General features: G+C 38.4%; 1 protein-coding gene across 9 annotated transcripts; it reads right to left on the bottom strand.

Moving 5' to 3' along the window:
• Positions 1-4,493: 4,493 nt before the first annotated feature.
• On the bottom strand, positions 4,494-19,921 carry LOC124072744 (putative mediator of RNA polymerase II transcription subunit 26). Of its 9 annotated transcripts, none has more exons than XM_046414377.1 (16): positions 19,495-19,921; positions 15,430-15,500; positions 15,070-15,135; positions 13,931-13,987; positions 13,752-13,835; positions 13,457-13,559; positions 13,327-13,338; positions 13,076-13,114; positions 11,197-11,373; positions 11,029-11,148; positions 10,572-10,601; positions 10,165-10,188; positions 9,243-9,355; positions 8,492-8,548; positions 7,464-7,517; positions 4,494-6,035 (listed from the first exon to the last, which is right to left on the bottom strand). In XM_046414377.1, the coding sequence occupies exons 1-16, from the start codon at positions 19,526-19,528 to the stop codon at positions 5,955-5,957; spliced, it is 1,122 nt and encodes a 373-aa protein (XP_046270333.1). In that variant the 5' UTR covers positions 19,529-19,921; the 3' UTR covers positions 4,494-5,954. The 9 variants fall into 9 exon arrangements, with proteins under 9 accessions (XP_046270333.1, XP_046270339.1, XP_046270332.1 ...); XM_046414383.1 differs by having other exon boundaries at positions 11,029-11,072; positions 11,217-11,373; XM_046414376.1 differs by having other exon boundaries at positions 11,029-11,373.
• Positions 19,922-20,897: the final 976 nt, after the last annotated feature.

The raw sequence follows: 20,897 nt of genomic DNA, 5'->3' as shown, positions 1-20,897 counted from the left end.
GATCGCTGTTCAAACTGCAGCACTGTCACTAGGCCTCATTTATATATTTATTTTCATCATTTATTTATTTGCCGCGACTGTCGAACTGTCCAGGGCTTACCCCACTTTCCCTTGAAAGGATAAGCAGTTACAGATGACGGATGGTTGGGTTTATTTCCCATGGCCATGCACATGGCCCCCTACAATGCCATTTTGCCTCCAGCATTCTTCTGTGTCTCTCAAATGCCAGCACTGACCTCTGTTTGCTTGAGGAATTTGACTCTCATTCACCATTATAATACGTCAATTTGACATTGCAGAGTGTTCAATTTGGACAGTTTTCTACGTCAACGCAATCAGTCGGGGTTTTTATATCTGCTGCACATTCTTTTTCTTTTATTAGAACAGTTCATTCATCAGTAATAAGTCTCCATTGTGAGCGTGATGAATACCACTTGTAATTCTTTTCTATGAAATGCTTCAAAATGATCATACATCAGTAATATGATCTTGGCAAGAGTTATATGTGTCTTTGTATTTGGATGATGGATAATTTACTGTTTGCATGCTATACTGAGTAATATTGAATTTAATATTGAGTTAATATTGAGTTTTAGTAGGTGGTTTTACAAGAAACAGAAGTCAAATCTTTAGGAGATTTTAAGTCCAGGAAACTGATGAAATTGTGATTGTATTGCATACTCAATTATGAACAAACTATTAACCACGATTGGCATGGAAAACAGCTTATATACAGAGCATAAAAATTCCCAACTGTTTGTTAAAATACCCGCCAAACTATTTTGTCCAGATATTTTGTCCTATTTCATGCGTCTTGAATAATGTAAACTTTACATCACTAAATCTGATTATGTTGCACATAGGACACAACGTCCATAATTAGTCCACTAATTATTTGACTTTTCCAAAGCAAATGGTTGGACCTGATCTTGTTTAGGGGTTTTATAGCAAAGGGGGTGAATCCTCATGCACTTCCAATTTTTCAGTTTTGTTAATTAATCTATTGAGTTAGTTTTTTTATGTTTATACATGTGCGAAGATGCCTTTTATTACACATTATGCTTTTGGTAAAGTTGTTTTCAAGAGTTTGGTGTGTAGACCATCATAGTAGAATTTATGATCTGCAAGCTGCCTTACTTTCTATGCCACGGGTTCTATGACAAACAAAAATACGAAACAGGAAAACTGTGACCAATCCTCTACTAATTGGAAAATGGAACAAAGGATAATATTTTAGATAACGATATGTTAAATGTGGGGGTGACACGGTGATGCAGTGGTTAGCACTGTCTCCCCATAGCAAGAGGGTTCCACTTCACCAAATCCCGGGCTGGGCCCTTCTATGTGGAGTTTGCATGTTCTCCCTGTGCCTGTGTGGGTTTTCTCCGGGTTCTCCGGCTTCCTCCCACAATACCAAAAACACGCACATTAGGTTAATTGGCTACTCTACATTGCCCTATAGGTGTGAGTGTGTGCATGTGTGGTTGTCTGTATTTGTGTGTGTCAGCCCTGTAATTGACTGGTGAGCAGTCCAGGGTGAACCTCGTAGTCAGCCAGGACAGGCTCCTGCCCCCCATGACCCTGATGGAGGTATAGAAAATGGTGTGTGGTATGCTCCACTCACACATTGTTCCATGAGTGTGATCAGTGAGCAAGGGTTTTTGCAAACCATTTTGTGGGGTCACTAAAATGACCAAACAGTGGTTTCTTGATTGGCAGCCATCTCACCCTATCACGTGCTCCACGGTCTGATGAGAAAGTCAACTCTTATGTGATACTGTGGCAACATTTGATTCTGTTGACTGAACTGGACGTTTCTGTTCAATAAGGAAAACTGATGTAATAATGCAGTCCAACAGTCATTACACCCATCAGTGTCACTGTTATGCAACTCTCTTTGTCAGCCACATTATCATGATCGTCATCAGTGACAGGATGAGTGAATGAAACCCATAACCTTAGTTTTGACTTGCCTTTCCTATGTCACAAACTTTGCAACTTATGCAAGAACCACTCAAAAGACAAAATTTGCTCTTCAGGGGCACATTGAGGCATGTTCAGAAAAGACTGACTTAACTATTCTACTTTGTGTTTTAGGACAACGGGAAGATTTAATTTCAGTTATTTTTATTTATTTCAATCCAACTAATCAAGTTGCGTTGCTTGTTTCATCCTTGAGGTGGCACAGTGAGCCTGGTTTTTGAAGCAAATACATCTTTCAGCACATACATGATTTGCTGTTGATTTTGAAAAAGAATTGTTTAATTTAATGTGAGGCAATTAATAAACAGAAATACTGCTCATATACGGCAGTTTGTCAAACTAACTGAAAGAGAACTGTAAAATTAGCACCCAAACTTATTATCATCATTTTTCATACTGTCCACTTTTCATGTGCAGTATGAACATCCATCCATCCATTTTCTATACCGCTTATCCGTCAGGGTCGCGGGGGAGCTGGAGCCTATCCCAGCTGACTACGGGCGAGAGGCGGGGTTCACCCTGGACTGGTCGCCTGTCAATCGCCGGGCCAACACACAATGACAGACAACCACACACACACCTAGGGGCAATGTAGAGTAGCCAATTGTGGGAGAAAGCCGGAGCACCCAGAGAAAACCCAGGCAGGCACGGGGAGAACATGCAAACTCCACATAGAAGGGCCCGAACCTGGAACCATCTTGCTATGAGGCGACAGTGCTAACCACTGCACCACCGTGCCGCCCCCAGTATGAACATCTTAATATCAAATTATTAATTATTGAGTTAAAAGAATTGTGCATTGTCAATTAGAGGTGATAATAACATGAAAACATCAGCGCCGAAAAGAATGGCAGAATAAATGACTGTTCAAGAATATTGTATGTGAATTGTATGTTCGAGAAACCTCAGAGTTACTTTGTATCGTATTTTATTTGTGTATTTATTTATTTATTTATTTCATGTCAACTATATGGAGGAAATTTGGTCAGTATGGATCTCATAACAGTGACTTTGTAGTATTCCCTACCAAACCATTCAATGGCTCATGATGAAACAAAGTATATGCTGTGCAGGCCCATACGCGAAATAGTAATAAACTTGTGAGGTCACAGAGGAAACATCCTGAGGCTAGAGCCAAGCCTGAAATGCATTCATCATGAGGACTTGTTTGGGAACCAATAGGCTTTGCAGTTCTCCTTTTTTCTCTCTTTTGTGGAAGAGCTGCTGAACCCTTTTTAGAACTTACTTGTTGCAGGAATGTGCAGAAACATATAATGCAATGCAAAATACTGTAGCTGGCATTGTGAGCCCAGTACAGAGTGCTGGAATTGCATTTCACAAAATTCATCTCTTCAGGCTCATGTTCCCTCCTGGTTCTGGTGCCTTTTTTTAGTCTGAATTGTATCTGCTGCTCTGTGTGAGGGCAGACCCCCCCAGAAAGTACAACCGAACATGCCAACAGAACCTTCTGGGAAGAAAACCTTGGAGCAAATCCCGGTCTGGGCCCTTCTGTGTGGAGTTTGTTCTCCCTGTGCCTGTGTGGGTTTTCTCCGGGGACTCTTCTTTCTCCCACAGTCGCAAAAACATGCACATCAAGTTAACTGGCTACTCTACGTTGCCCCTACGCCTTAGTGTGTGTGTGTGTGTGTGTGTGTGTGTGCGTGCGGTTGTCTGTCTTTGTGTGTCAGCCCTCCCACATGGAGATCCCACACACAGTGCACTGGACCACATTTCACAACATTTTAATGCAGGTAACTGCGGTATACCCCCAGAGCTCCTGTGTTTCTAAAAAATATCTAGCAGCTAGTTTTAATGTTGTGGCTGATGGGTGAACCTGCTTCCGCTTGTGGAAGATTCTGGTCGTGTGTGATGAGTGCATAGAGACTGGCAGGTAGGCTGTCTAATCATTTCAATATGGTCAAATGAATGACTGATTTGAATGAATGGTGGACATGTTAACAGTTACTTATATAACAGTAAATATATATATTAGACTTCCTAGAGCCAAAAGGTGACACTGCAGCGCTGCTGCACACATACAGAATGAGACAATGAAACACTATATCAAATCAAATCATATAATCACCCTAACCTCAGCTACTAGTCTTGCCTCATCCTCTATAGACAAAAGAGACAGTGACAGGTGGAAGTGGGAGAGGGGAGTGACTACGAGAGATATCCAGCTGTGGTTTATTTTGGTCTGACATCTCCTATCTGTGTGGGTGAAATGTCTGGCCGATATTTTTATCAAAATAAAAATATAGTATTTGGTGTATTAAGGAAACCAACCAATAAATGAAGTTGTGAAGCTCTATTTGACAAACAAGGGACATCAGAACGGAATGATTTTATTTGTTGAGCTGTCAGGTACATGCACAGGAACTATTATGACAATAAGGCTTTTCTGACTTTGGTAACTTCCATTGTTAGCATCAAAAAGACACTTAAGTGCATGAAAGATTAAAGTGAAAGAAACACTGACTTTTATCTGGTGTGTCTCTTTTGTCTACTCACCAAAAATTATGTTATCAGAATAGCCTGAGAGACGCTATAGTAACATAATTTTGTACATAGCATGCTTAACCAGTAATAAAAATACATTTAATTCTTACAATATATTACAAAATACATTACAAACAAAAGGCGTTAAATAAGACAAAGAGAGACCAAGCACAGCTCAAATTATTGACAACAGGATGGAGTACAATCCATTTTACATGCTGAAAAAATGATAAATAAACAATAATCTTCTCTTCCAAAGTTTGAATCTTAATGGTCTGATGGAATATTTGCAATGGATGATGATTCAAAACCTCAAAGCATGGAGTCTTAGAGTAGAAGCTGGCCAATTTTAACTTATGTGGAATTTAAATAGTTCTCTGATTATTTCATTTGTGACCTTGGAGCCACCCACTGAGAATAAAGTCGCACAATGAGATTCTGCCTCCAGGGAAGCTCACCTTCCTCATACTTCAGTCTGCACATCGTATATAGTAAATTAATCCTAGCTACTGACACTGTGACAGCCCTGTGAAAAGCACCATAAATAAACCGACTGACTTAATAAAAAGTACAAACCAACGTATCACACTAAATAAAAGACACTATGAAAAGTCTGACATTATAAATATAATGCAGGACAGATGGAATATAACACAAAATTAAATGTTGCTTTTTCATGACTATTACATGCTATTATATTTTTATGCTATATTAGATCTCACTGTAATGTGACAACAGACTAAACAAATGTTAACAGTGCAGCTGCAAGGTAGTTTCAACACTGTTATAATAATAATACTCACACTCACACTTTCTGTAGTTGACATTAAGCACTTTCATCAAACTCATTGCATACAGTTAAAAAATTAAAAGCTGAGCTACCAGTAAATGTAAAAGCTTTTTCATGCCCAGACACCTTCAATTGCTGCTGTGTATGGCTGTTACTGAAATCTACTCCTGGAGACATACAGTCAGCATTGTTCTAACAAACTTTCAAACACATATGGTTTTTGCCGCACTTTTTTTTTTTTTTTTTTACAGATTAATTACAGATACAGACACTTCAACAGAAACACTGAACAGGAGGTTATGTTCCAGATGAAGAAACACGTGAGTAAACAGACTTTACCCTTGTAAATCTGGATCATAATGGATTCATATAGAGTAATGTAATACAAAGACCGTATATTCTTTTGTTGCGCTTGTACAAATCAGCGTTTGTGTTTGGTCGTCTTGATTAGAGAATGCAGCAAGGCTATGTGGCCTGGCATGTTGCAGCTTCATCACTCTCACTCTTCTTCACATTTCAAGTGAAACTTCCCCTTAAGACTTTATTCTGCCTAGGGTGTGGCCCAGGACAAGACATTTGTTCAAACAGTGCAAAGCTGATCCTCGTGGCTCAATGCTTTGTTACACCCCACAGCTGCGTTGCATCATGAATACACAGAGGCACTGCTGTGAGCAGGTCCTTAATGCGGCATTTCATTTTCAGTAGCGCAGCAGTCACTCTTACCATCTGAATTAGTGGTGATGGAGTCACACTCAGGATGCTGTGTGCCAAAGAGAGACAGGTAGGTGTTTATCCCTTTAGTGCACAGAGAGCCTACAGCCATACCAGCAACTCAATGAGGCTGTACTTAGACACAGCACTGAGCTAAATGCTGACATGCTTATAATAATTGAGGCTGAGTGAGTACTTGGCTGAAATGACTATCCAATAATAGATAATGTACCAAACGATTATCACCAAAGCAAAATGTGTGCTCATTATGATGTCCTCATTGGGCAGCTGACATTTAAATTCAATTTAAATATGTAAAAACTTATTCTGTAAATAGTCTTGTGATCAAAAACACTGAAGTTGTTAGGATTAGGCAGAAACTTTTGATCAATCCACATCAATTTTAAGTTTAAATGAATTGGCTCTGGTTAAGCACCACCCACATTTGCTTAAAGCCCCATCCATTACAACTACAGATAATGTATAAAAATAATTTAGTTGGTTGAGCAGATCCAGATAATGGTGTACTCTAATGGTTGACATGCTAATGTGTAATGTTTTCACGTTAGTATGCTAGTATCTGCTGTTTTGTATACTAAACAATAAGGAAATAGCAGGGAAACTGAGAATAGCTGCAATTCTTTTTAATGCTGTTATCTCAAAATCACAGCTTATTTATTTTGTTACCTCAAGAAAACAAGTTTTGTTATCATGAGAAAAACTGATTTAAGATAAAGGAGTATTAAACTCCCAAACCCAGCCCACAGAGCAGTGTGTGTACGTGCTGGTCCACTCTCATGATCTTATAAAGTCTTTTATAGACAGAATTATGAGGATGGGGCTATTTTTGGGCTGGGGCCCTGAATTCCAGTGAAGTTAAGTCTTAATTCTTCAGCATGCCAAATCATATTGTACAATGCTATACTTCCAACTTTGAGCCAACAGTTTGGGAAAGGTCCTTTTCTATTCCAGCACGACTGTGACCCAGTGCACAAAGCAAAGTTCATAAAGACATGGCTGGATGAGTTTGGTGTGGAAGAACTTGACTGGCCCCTGACCTCAACCCCACCTAAAAGCTGTAGGACGAACTGGAATGAAGACTGTGAGCCAGGCCTTCTTGAGATAACTAAATAATTCTATTATGATGTCTAGATGTTGACTGTAGCCCGTTTTTATCTCTGGATTTCCATATGCAAATATATTGAATAATCACACTCTCACTGATCTTCAATATAAAATGTAAACAAGATCAGACAAGACACCTGGACACTACCTGCGCAGCTGTAGGTACACCTAGCAGCTACGGGGCCAGATTTTTACGTAAAACTGCTAGACCAAAGTACAGAAGAAATCCAAAAATAAATCAATAAATAAGTGGAACATGTTAGCCATAACCGAGCTGCTTTAAGTCAGCAAGTGAAAGCTTTAAGGTTCTTATACAATATTTTAAACATTCTGCATTTGTATTCATAATTACCTGCATTAAACGTGAACTCTCTACTCCCCCCACTCTTGTGGATGGTGTCTGTGACTGAAAGACAGATAAGTTGAACACAGGCATCAGTTCAGCTGTGCTGGATGTGCTTCTCCACAGCTGGACATGTTCAAGCTGGTAGCCGCAGCCTAATTTGGCACTTGAAACGAGAATAGCGGCTGTGTGTTCCCCAGAGGAAAGCCAGGATCAGATAACCTCACTGACTCACCCTACAAACAATATAATGTTTTGACAGATTGCTTTCTATGTTCTTATTTCTTAAATGTGACCGCTTAGTCAGTCTCAGTGTATTACTTTAATATTTTTAAAATTCAATTTACAATTTGCTGCAATTTGTGTGTATTGCACCATATTTTCACACTTCAATATTTGCTTTACTGTGCTACCTTACAGATGGCCATTGTTTTACCACTGATTTATTTTATTACAATGTGAAAAAATAAACTTTGCAGATACTTGAAATACACTTGATCCATTACAGTGATTGGTAAAATGTTCTAAATCATCACAAATGGTAAATATTCAAGGAATATGTAGCTGTTGGGTGCTAACAATAAAAAGCAAACTTTTAACTTTTCTAACTAAAATGGTGAGATGGCCAGAGTTTACTGACCTTTGAACCTGTTTTTCTATGGAAAAGAATGCCAGAGTGTTCCCCTCTTTCATTTCTGTCTGTTAATAATTCATTGCAGTTTTCTTGTCTGTTATTATGTTTTTGATCTCGCTCAATGACAGAGGTAGTCAAACATCAAACATGGATTGCTTCATTTATCTTGTGCGCAGATTAACCATCCTGACATTCTATGTTTTAGGAAACATATAAAAATGGTGGTCAGATATGGAACAGCTCTGTAAATATCAAATCGATTTCAGGCTGCAATAGCATATCTGTACAAATGTGAGTCTAGTATATAACAGCATCAATACTTAATGATTAGGAAATCAGAAATCAGAGTGAGTCAGGTTGAAATGGCTGTGTTCACAGTATATGAGAATATTTAGCTTTTTACCTTCATCTCAGTACACTGAGCTTGTGTAAAAGTTCCAATTGACAAACAATGTTCACTCTGAAAAAAAACAAACAAAAAATGTCAACATTGACATTGCGTTGTAGATTGTTATCTGCAGTGTGAGAAAGGGTTTATTTTTTTATCAATGCTGGTGGCCTGAGCCATACGTGGCCACATTCTTTTAGCAGTGTGTACGTGAATGTGTTCTGGGCCACACTGAAGCACTGCTTTATGCAACTGACATCGTCTGCAAAAGTGCAAGTATATACTCATTCACTCCGAAATACAAGAAGACAAATTGGATTTTTATTCACTGAATACACACGGAACATGCTTTTTGACGTCGTCCTGCTTGTTTCCCAATGAACAGATGGCTTTTGTTGTAGCCTAATGAACTGATAACTGCAGCTGCACAGCTAACTGTGTTATCCACAATTAGTCTGGAAAGTTGGAGCTGAGCAGCTGGGGGACATCAGAGGGACATCCAGAAAATATTTTCTCCATGAAATATAATCCAGTTTCACCAAGATTAGTCAATTATGAGAGATTTTGAGTTGAGTTATTGAGAGTATAAAAGCTTTAACAAGTCACAATAAATGTTACTGAAATGACCTCAGATTTTTCTCTTCATAATATCCACTTTATACCAGTGTATATGCTCTTGGACCTTCATTCCTTCAGCAAGGCTGTTAAGCTGTCCCTTTATGGACCATTGCAGTCAAACAGCAAATAAGAATTTGGTCACACTCACCGAATGGCCACAGTCCCACCTCCTCTTGTTGCGCATATACATGTAAACAGTCAGTGGCACGGCAATATTGAGGAACCCAGATAACATTAATAATCTCTTGAGGGTCGTGAGCTCTGGTTAAGGAAAGATCAAAGAAACCTCCATTAATGGTAACTTCAACAACATACCATTACCGTTATTTGTCATTATTTACTGGATAATTAAGACCAACATTTCTAACCTAACAATCTTTTGAGTAAGTGATGGGGTTAGTAATAAGGTGAGGCAGTATAGGAAAATGTTTGGGGTTCCAGGGTCATGTTACAATTGTTGTAATTTGTCATTTAGCAAACAACAAACAAAACAGTGAGCTAATGAGTGTAAGCGGCAGGGTAACTATGTGACTCAGCACTTTTCACTTTTCATTTCCAAAACACAAATGCTGGTGGAGTTTTGGAGTTTCTATGAAGACGACATCTATAATGAGTTATGTGAGCATTTTTAGTGTATCATAATGCATTCATGATCCTTTATGACTATATTTACACAATATATTTAACACGATATTTTCTGATTAACCATATGAACAGTCATAAAACATTCTACATGTGACTTAAGTTAGATACTAGACGTTGATTGATGAGGCTTGTAAACCATTATGACAACCCATTTTCTTACCCATAGTCACTTCAGCAATCATATTATGCTATAGCAGTATCATGCGGTATCATAAGTTATCATTGTAGGTATTTATGTAAATTCAAGTACAGACTGGTTTAAACTACACACATGGAAACTATGGTGAGACAAATAAAATCAAAAACCTGGAAATTCTAATTTATTTTAGCACTATTTCCATTTCCAGAGCAGCTGTGTCTCTCTGAAATATTCATATCACCCCAAATGTGCACATCGGGGAATGAGAAAAGGAATAAAAGCTTACCTTTGCTGGCTGCATCATTATTGTCTATGGGGGAAAAAAGCAATATCAAACAAACTCAGAGTGTATATCAAGTTTTTAACAACCTGTCTGTTTTTATAATACACAGAAGAGAAGAAGAGACTGTGCTGTTATGTTTAATAACTAAGTCGATATGTACTATGACTTTTCAGCTAATAAAAATGAAAACAAGGCAGTTAAAAATAAGTTATTTCAAAACACGGGTTAAATAAGAAACAATAGTTTTAACTCTTTTTAGGCTTCCAAAATAATCACATCACAACGAGAAAATTAATCAAGTAATATACTGACAAAATCCTGCAAACCTCAAAGACTGACAGATTTGAAAGATCTGACATTTCACAGACTAAACTGACATTAGTTGTATCAGCCCAAATATACAAACTTACCGTGTTCTTGCATTTTATCCAATGTATGACCTTTGAAAAGATGAAAACGCTTACATTACTACAATTGCAAACACGCCGCATTAGACAGGAAACACTTGTTTCATTTTTCTTTCAGCATAGCAGAGGATGCAGGCAATGCTAACATGTTACATAACTTTATTCTGATCTAGATACATCATGCCTTGGTCAGTAAAGTCATGAAGTTCTCATGTTTTTCATTCACTGGTTTGGATGCACACATAAAACAGTGATAAATGAATGTAAATGTTTTTGACGATCTTGTTGGTTACTGCAAAGAGAAAGAAGGGAAATATAAAACTCTTTTCAAAGTTGAATATTTTTTCTTAACGGAGTCTGTTGAACCTCAGTTTAACTAACTTGCTTGGGGTTTTCTTATGTAAAATTCTTTTTTTGAAATAAAAAAAGAATAACATAAAGTTCCATTTGCAGAGCTTACCATCGCTTTCACTATCTGTGCCTGGTATGACTGTTGTTGTTGATCTTTCTGGCAGTGTTGTTCTTGGTGACAATGTGGTTGCTGTTGTTGTTGTTGTTGGTGGTGACAGTGATGCTGTTGATCTTTTTGACAGTGATGCTGTTGATCTTTTTGACAGCGATGTTGTTGATCTTTCTGACAGTAATGTTGTTGATCTTTCTGGCAGTGATGTTGTTGATCTTTCTGGCAGTGATGTTGTTGATCTTTCTGGCAGTGATGTTGTTGATCTTTCTGGCAGTGATGTTGTTGATCTTTCTGACAGTGATGTTGGTGACAATGTGGTTGCTCTTGTTGTTGTTGTGTAAACTGCAGACAGGCAGTCAGTCAGTCAGTAAGTCAGCCAGTCGGTAATGAACAGACAGTTAATCAAAAGGTACAGGAAACTCAGAAATGTTGAATTTGTTACAAATATGTTTTAATTCTGTTAATGGTCAAGCCATCTGAGGGGTGTATTACAAAGAAAGACAAATTGGTTGCTGAGGTATGTGAAGCCTGAAGATCCTGCCAGCAGATCAATAAATAAATAAAACCTTTGAAAATGCAGCATCCAATTGCTCTTGGTTGAGATATTAGGCAACACATATAGCAATGATATTAAACACATGAGTGGGGTTATATTGTGACCAGTATGTGTATAAATTACACAGCAGTGTTGCATTTTGTTAAGTAAGCCTACTAAATCAAGATTTTGTGACAGTCAATACTGGTCGTCACTGCTATTCACTTAATTTGAGCACCGATTTATCAAAAACTATCCATAACTCGCCAAGCCGTGCGCTTGTAATGCAGCAACAGCAACATTAATTGTATGCAACATGCATCTCATCCATACCGTTTATATTCTTTGTCCTGAATTGCTCCTGGAGTCCATTTAAAACTACTGCTATTGCAACTAAATAACTGATTCAAAACTGACGGGTCACAGATAATATTAAATCAATAAAAATTAATTTCACTTTAAATTGCTCAAAATTAAAGAGATTTCTACACATCCATCATTATGGGACAGTATCAGATGCAGTCTACATTCGCTTCTTGACTACATTGTTGAAATATGCTGTATCAAGTTTAAAATTTAAGAGCTGCACAAAGTGCTGATACAATATTAGGATCATATTAGATAATATTAACTAAATACATTAATTTATTCCATAATCAGCAATTTTCTGCCAGCATTCCTCTCGTCTTATTTGCAGCAACAGTGTTGCCTGTTGCTGTCGGTCAAGTATTTTTCATACGCTGTTCTTCATAGCCCTTCATCATAACAACCTGCTCTTGACTGGAACTGGCGTATGTCCATCTTGTTTTGTCAGTCATGGAGTTGTTGGATGTCTTTGTTGAATGTGATGCAAATTAGTCTCATTCCTCTGGTATGTTCTGTAGCCTACAATTAAGCTTTATGACAGCAATCTATGCTACACATCTTTGCTGTTTTTTTCAGTCTAACTTTATTTGTATTTAACTGAAATGCTACATCCTGGCATTTGGAGTGCCATAAAAAAAATTCAAATAAACTTCTTTTTCAGTGTCAGAAGGGCAGCACCACCTCTTTAGTTTGAACTGACATAGCTCAACAACATTTGGTTGTTAAATTTAGTTCTGTCCTGGTCCTTTGTCTTTTGCGCTAGTGCCACCATAAGGTTGACAACAACAACAACAACAACAACAACAACTGTAGAGTGAAGTTTGGCGATTCCTTAACTTTTCATAGGATGCCATCACTAGATGAAAATTTCAATTTGGCCAATATTTGGGTTTTATATACCTGCAAAGCTAATGACATCCCTATCAGTCTCAGCTGTACTATTTTCAGTTTGCAAATGTTAGCATGTTAGCATGTTAGCATTGTCGTTACGAGAACATTAGCGCACTGCTGTTGGCATTTGGCTTAAAGCAAAGCTCTTCCTAAATAAAGAAGGGCAGTTAATTAAGCATGATTTCTGGGAATTCAAATGTGCAGGACCAACATGCATTTCTTTATCCCTTTTAAATAAAAGGCGTCACTTACCACTGGATGTTATTTCTGAATAAAGCTCACATGCAGTATCTGAAAACAATGCAATCAATATTACTTGTGAAGGTCATACACTGGTAAAGCAAGAAACTATAAAATAAGACACAAGTATGTGGTTCAATCAAAATGAATACCTGAAAACAGAAAAAGTTGACTTTATGTCAGCAATCACATGTTGACATGGACAAACAGTACAGACAGACACCCACACGTGTCCCATACCAGCACACAAAATGTATACTTACTGTATGCACAGACTGTGATGCAAAGAAAGAAAGAAAGAAAGAATGAAACTGAAATTATGACTTTTCCAATATTTAACAAGACTTTGATGATGAGTTTATTTAAATTGTGAGCAATAAATCAGATTGATACCTTCAGGAGTGTGACCGGAAACTTCTGCCACCAAGCACATGAAGGGATACAAATGGAGAGAACCAGAAGTGTTCCCTTCACACTTTTTGGTTGCATTCAAACTCTATTGTGACAGAAAAACAAATGACAGATTTATTGGATCCAGAAACTCAATAGTTTGGCCTTCACTAAAACAAGAGAAGAAAAGTGAAACATGTAACTTCACTTGCAAGGGGCTCTACCAATAAAACAAAAGCAAACATGACAACAAGTTTAAAAAAAAAAAAACAGTAAAAAGTTGGTGCTGTTTACTCACTTCTCTATGAAAGCAGTGAGAGAGAACATGGTGTAGGTCCTCTCTTTGTATACAGGCCCTCTCCAGAGAACATTCAATGGTATCCTGCATTGTGGAGAGCACATAAAACAGTCCTCAGTGACACAAAATGCATTTACATTGGCACAGCATCTCAGCAGTTCACTGTTTCTGTAAGTTACCTTAGGATTCTCAGGTTGTACAAGCGAGATGTTGGTGGTGTTTCTCAGATATTTTTCCTTGAAAGTGGAAAAGTAGACAAACAGAAGATATTAATTGTTAATCGCTTTCAGTTACATGGTGGAAATGGTACATCATTGTTACAACTGTTATGTTCTGAATCATGATTAAATGATGTAGAAAAGTTATTAAAATACAGTCTGCCAAATAATACGGTCCACAGAGGGTTCTTAGAGTGCCACCAATTTTTATAACAATTTAAAATGAAGACTTTATAAGATGTTAGTGTTGAATAACAGTTATGAATTAAATTAGAGGACATAAGGAGACTGCAGTAACTGTCTTCTTTAAACAGTTTAGGCACAGTCTGTATGACAGTGTAACCCACTGACCCTGAGTTAATGCGGAGAAAAATTATAAGTCTGACATTTTATCCCATTTTAAATCTAAACGATTACAACTAACAATGAGTTGACTAACGAGTATCTGTATATCTAAAGGTGTGTCTGTGTGTGTGTGTGTGTGTGTCTGTGTGTGCATAGAGCTATTAAAGCAGTGAGCCACACCACCGCACTGGGTGTCATGACTGACTACACAACACATCTTGATCTGATTACTCATACGTTGCCCAGCTGTGAAATATTAACTACAGAACAAAGCTGAACTTAGTTTCCCAAGGGAAGTACAGCATTTCCTCCTGAGTAACAACGGAGAGGAACTACCAACTACAGACAGAGCTACAAGTAACTTTTTTAGGATTCACATATTCAGCAGGAATGACTGAGCGCGGGATCGGATGCCACAAACAGACAGTGTTGTGAGACTAAATAAGAAATTGTTAGTTTGGTGTATGTATGGAGTCACTGTCAAGGTTGTGAGGTCCATAAAGGTCCTTTATTTCAGAACAACTACATATGAAATCTGACAGTTTCTTGTTTTAGCACCTTAAGTGGCAGCATCAAATAAAAGCCAGTGGGAAAGTGCATTTAATCTTGCTGCAGATGCCCTGACATAAAACGATGCAGACTTATCTCTGAAAGAGCTCGGCTCAATTTTTACCTTCGTGTCTTCATTTTGCTGTTGTCCTGCTAAAACCAAAAGCCTAAATTAACAACTGAATGAAAAAATATTGAACATATACCATGTATTTCAAGCTGAAGTAGTCCAGGCAATCCTGTTTGGCAGACTTGACTGTGATCAGGAATACCTAGCAGGCAAAAACGTAGCAGCAGCATTAAAGGTCACATTATAAACAGTTAGGTAGAATGGGACAGCATGTGACACATATACAGAAAAAAACTTAATGAGGAATTCACACTAATTAACTGGTATCCTTTGTGAGTAACTTACTGTAGAATCAAATCCCAGTATTTTATTGTGTTTTTATTTACCATGATAGTGTTTTAACTGTAAAATAAAACACAGTAATTTAACTCTTTGCATAAGGTTTGCCATGTCAGAGCTACAAGCTCCTGACAAGAAACACTGTATAGACACTTACAAAAACAAACAGAAAGCTTGCGTATCTCCAAGTGGGCCCCATCATGCTGCCAATGAGATTATCCAGACTCTCTATGGGAAGAAGAAGCAGAAAGCAGAGTAAAGAGATTATAGAGCTTATATACCTGGTCTCAAATAGGTAGCTAGAAATGACAATAGTGTTGCTGCTTGATGTGGAATGGTAATGAACAGGAGGCTTCAACAGTATTTATCAAAGAGCAACCTGCACTGTGTATGATGGTATATATATATTATAATGTGCATGTCGTGGTGGCAGCTTTAAATTATATATACGCCACAAATAATACACAAAAAACAATTTCTAAATTAATTTCTTTCAAAGGAAAATCACATTTACAATCATCTACTATATGACTCATGTCTCCTAAAACAATGCAACAAATATAACACCTTAGATATTAAGGTAGCTAGAAATGACAATAGTGATGAAAGATGACATCATCAGGAGAAGGCCTCTCATAATTATCAAATAACCAAAGCACCATATAAAACCATTCAGTGACTGATAACCCACTGCCTAATGGGGCACTCACATCAGCACAGAAATGATTCAGATCTAAATGGACCAGTGGACATTGGCAAAGCCAGGAAATCCATCTGGTTTCACCATCGGCCTCAATTCAAATACACGTCTATTATGACAGTGGAAGTTGGAGAAAGTGGACTGTGTTTTTTAGGAGGACAATAAAAATCACACTCTCGACAATTCAACTTAAAAGTAGATTGTGGCCGCCTTCAAGATCAATTTTAATCTAAAATTCATCCATCTAAACCCATACTGTGAACATGCATTTCAAGCTCTGCATAGACCTAAGACCTAATGCAGTTCTATACCACAATCAGTGCTTTTCGGTTGTTCCTCAATCCAGATCGTGTCTTCGACGTTATGCCGAAACTTTAAAGCTCTGGACTGTTGACACTGTGGACAGCTTTAAAAAGCACCTTAACCTACACCTGTCTCTCACTTCTGTCTTTTATTGTGAAGCACTTCAATACTTCAAATAAAAAGTATCTCTCGAAAAAAAAAATTGGTTTGAGCAAATGACAAAAGTAAATGCAATATATGACATTTTACTCAAATTTTGCTTGATTCAGCAAACATATATCAAAATATATATCACAATCACACATGAAGTAGAAACAAAAGTAATGACAAATCTGGTATGCCTCACAGATACTCAGCAAAGTTCAGACGTTCATCATTAATCAACAGCCACTTCCCCTTGAACTGATTCACTGCCAAAAGCCACAGCTCAGTGAGAACAAACAAAGGGAAAAGTAGGGGGGGAAACACACGTATCAATGAGGAAGTGAAACTCACATTTCATCTTATTACCACTGACTCTGCACCAGTTCAATTGAAGCCATTAACAAACAGACACACCATGAAGTCACTTGAAACTCCCTGGTTTGATGCACTGCTTAGACATGAGAACTGCTGTGTCTGCCATGTTCCTACATGAGTACAGATGTATCATCATCATCATCACGTACATCAGAACACACTGTACTTGCACAATGGTGTGAAACACAGTTTATTATAAGGAAGCTTCATCTAAGGTTATCTAAGATGATCTTATGTTCCCTTTAGAGGTACACTATATGGGCAAAAGTACTAGGACACACCTATTCATTACTGAATTCAGGTGTGGTATGGAGCTGATTTTCAGGGGTTGGGCTCGAACCCTGACTTCCAGTGAAGGGAAATCTTAATGCTTCAGCATACCAAGACATTTTGGACAATGCTATGCTTCCAACTTTGTGGCAGCAGTTTGGGGAAGGCCCTTTTCTGTTCCAGCATGACTGTGGCCCAGTGCACAAAGCAAAGTCCATAAAGACATGACTGGATGAGTTTGGTGTGGAAGAATCTGACTGGTCCACACAGAGCCCTGATCTCAACCCCATCAAACACCTCTGGGATGAACTGGAACAGAAACTGTGAGCCAGACCTTTTGTTCCAACATCAATGTCATCAAAATTCCCAGAGAAACACTTCAGTATCTTGTGGAAAGCCTTCCCAGAAGAGTGGAAGCTGTTGGAGCTGCAAAGAGGGGGGGGGGGGGGGGGGGGGCAACTCCATATTGAAATCTATGTATTTAGAATGTAGTGTCATCAGAATCAGAATCAGAAGCCTTTATTGTCATTGTACAAGGAATACAATGAAATTGTAAATCATCGAGGTCCCTGTTGGTGTAATAGTCTCTTGTCCCAATATTTTTATCCATCTAGTGTATCTAACCTATTATGTAATCTATCTATATCTATCTAACATATTAAAAATCTCCTGCAATAAGTATAAGTGTCAGACAAAATGGAGCGATTGACTGACCGACAGTCCAAAACAACAACAATATTCAGTTCAGTTCAGTTTTGATGTAGCTAGGCTAGCAAGTTTCTACCAGCTTGTTTACTGCAAACAGAAGCCTTTCTGTGCGAGTCTGCAGACAAAGTGCGGTCAGAATTTTTCTCTTAAGCCCACGCTAAGCATGTTTCAGAGGTCTGATGCATACATCATCACGAAAATATAAAGCTCATTTAAATTCAAATGAAAACTACACAAATTGACTAATCCTAACCAAAGTGCTTTTTGTTGGCTAAGCCTAACCACAGTGCAGAGTCTGGACTCAAACTCTGGTTTCTGGGATCAGAGAAAGCTTTCTATGAATTTGAACACATTTGTTGTTGCAGATGTGATTTCAAGGGGTTTCAAACGGGGTCAGCTGCAAAGAAACAATGATTCAGCAGACAAAGGTGACTAATCTAAGGAGAGACTCTGGCTAACATTATCTTCCTTCTGTGATGTTGCTGAGTCAACTTTGCATGCAGTGTGCGCATTGCTGCTGCTTGATGTGGAATGTTAATGAACAGGAGGCTTCAACAGTATTTATCACAGAGCAACCTGCACTGTGTGTGATGGTATATATATATTATAATGTGCATGTCGTGGTGGCAGCTTTAAATTATATATACACCACAAATAATACACAAAAAACAATTTAAGATTATTTTCCTTATCTATTAATTTGGTGATTTCACTCGTTTGATCAGAAAGTTATGACAAATGTGCAGCACAATTTCACAGATCAGCAGTTACGTCTGAGCAACAGTGCAAAAGCCAAAGATTACAATGACATAAACAGAAGAAAGCAGCAAAAACTCACGTTCAGGAAGCTGAAACCAGTAAATACTTTGTATTTTTGCCTTAAACTGATGACCATTCAGTTTTTTTCAATGCAGGTGATCTTTGCAGCCCCACCTTCAGGGAAACTGACACCAGACGACCATGCAGAATTTGGTGAGGTTTCATCCACGGGACAAAAATTTTTGATCAGCCAATAATTAACGCACTCAGTATGTAAATGTACAAATACAAGCGCAATACATTTAAAAAAAAAGGACAGGATAAAGGAATATTTCAGGAAACAAAAATGACCCCAATGCTAACGTAAAAACAATTTCTAAACTAATTTCTTTCAAAGGAAAATCACATTTACAATAATCTACTATATGACTCATGTCTCCTAAAACAATGCAGCAAATATAACACCTTAGATATTAAGGTACACACTAATTTCAAATTTTTAGCTCAAAGAATTTATGTGAGAGGGACCGCAATAAAACAGACGCCCCTTAAAGAAAGCTGTGACCTGAAGGTAACACGAGTCTCTCATGCACTTCAACGTTCTCAAGTGCGTCAGAGCGAACGCAAAGCACACGCGGCCACACACGGTATGGTGACCTTCTAAGAACAGCTTCAGCGTGTCTGTCATCTAACCTGTAGCGTCGTCGAGGCCGTTGCTCCCCTGCGGGTGCGCGCACACACACACACACACACACACACACACAAACACACACACGACAGTCTGCAAACCTCCGAAAGCCTCTCAGCAACGTTCACAAAGACAATGACAAATCTCTTCACTCCTAATTTGTAGCTGTGGAACGGTTCAATAAGCGACCATCCGAAGCGTGGACTCTGTTGCATTTGAGTCAGAGGAAGTCGCCCAGTGAATATAAAGAGTAGCCGATGTATTTCTGTGCTTACCCTGTTGTGGTGTTGGCTGCAGAGCCGCGTTCATCCTCCGAGCATGTTTACTTTCACTTTCTGGTTTTCACATGAGGTATCTGCCTCACCCCCTTTCGTCTTCACAAATGATCTCATAGAATACCCGGACTTTCCAAATGTGTACTGAACAAGCAAAAGCAGCGATATAATCTTAACAATATGATTTCAACCCCCCGAAATGCAGTCTGGAAAGTTTGAAGCTCCCACTCAAAACCCGATTTAAGCCTTATCTGCCCTTCACGGCCAAGGTACACCCACAGTCTAACAAGCCGAGTGGCCTACTTTTGACGTGGGATGAGTATCTACATTTTTGTTTTGTTTTGTTTTGCTGCTTGCTGTGTCTTAAGAGAGGACATGTACTAGTGACACGTCCGGCTTCTTGTGTTGTCGCGTCAGTGTGTCCGAAAGGTTCACAAGTGAATCTATACGTGTGTTCCATGAACTCCTTTCAGCGGTGACCACTTCAGGTGCATCATGGAAATGTTCGAGATGTTGAAGAACACGTATCATCAGTGTTATACAGCACTCCAGCAAAACGAGCCTGGGAGGCCTGAAGGATACAACTGGATCTATTTGTCTTGGTTGTATAATTAAGATTTAAATTGTCATTTCAATTACTTTTTATGTGGGTTATTCACTGTAGACCCTTCCTCCCACACAGGATCAAGAGGTATCACAGAAGTAATAGTGATGTTAGCTGTTTATTGCTCCCTTTATTTGTTTCAGCTTCCCCATACTGTGGTTGAGCATTAGCTGATAATTGTGCTGACTGCTTTAAAACCAAATTTATTGCAGTTAGATCCTTTCTGTTCATGGATGGTGTAATGCAACACACTTAGCTGAATAAATATACAAAAAAAGGAGTATTAGGATTGTTGGCAGTCTGTGAATGGTTTATCTGTCACTGGGAGTCTGACGGAAGTGTTATGAGAATATTATAGCAGTGCGTTTATGATTTGCTCGCTCACCCACAGTCACACCTCGCTGTTTATCATTTTGACGACAGACTATATGTTGGTATTATATTGTTTAGAGAATATTATAGGTGCAAGACAAGGAAAATGGCTTTTATTTCAGCACCAAGGACAGCACCAGCAGATAATTTGGAAACCTGCAGCTAACTACACTCACAATGCTATGTGATGCACAATATCAAGTCGTAAACATAGACGGGACTTACGATTCATCGTAAGTCTGAAGCATTATGTATTTATGAGTGTGGTTATAAAGCATTGGTGCACGTGTTGCAGATCCTTGTGAGAACAGGCATATCAGTTTGAAGTGGCCCAGCATTGTATTTTAAAGGCAAATGGGGCTTTGTTTTAACTGACATTTTTCCTGTAGTGAGCCATCTTCACCAAGACTCTGACCATATTTGTTTT

The sequence above is a fragment of the Scatophagus argus genome, chromosome 16 (genome assembly GCF_020382885.2).
Source record: "Scatophagus argus isolate fScaArg1 chromosome 16, fScaArg1.pri, whole genome shotgun sequence".
Lineage (NCBI taxonomy): Eukaryota > Metazoa > Chordata > Actinopteri > Scatophagidae > Scatophagus > Scatophagus argus.
The sequence above is the reverse complement of the archived record's forward strand: the minus strand, read 5'-3'. Positions and strand labels throughout refer to the sequence as shown.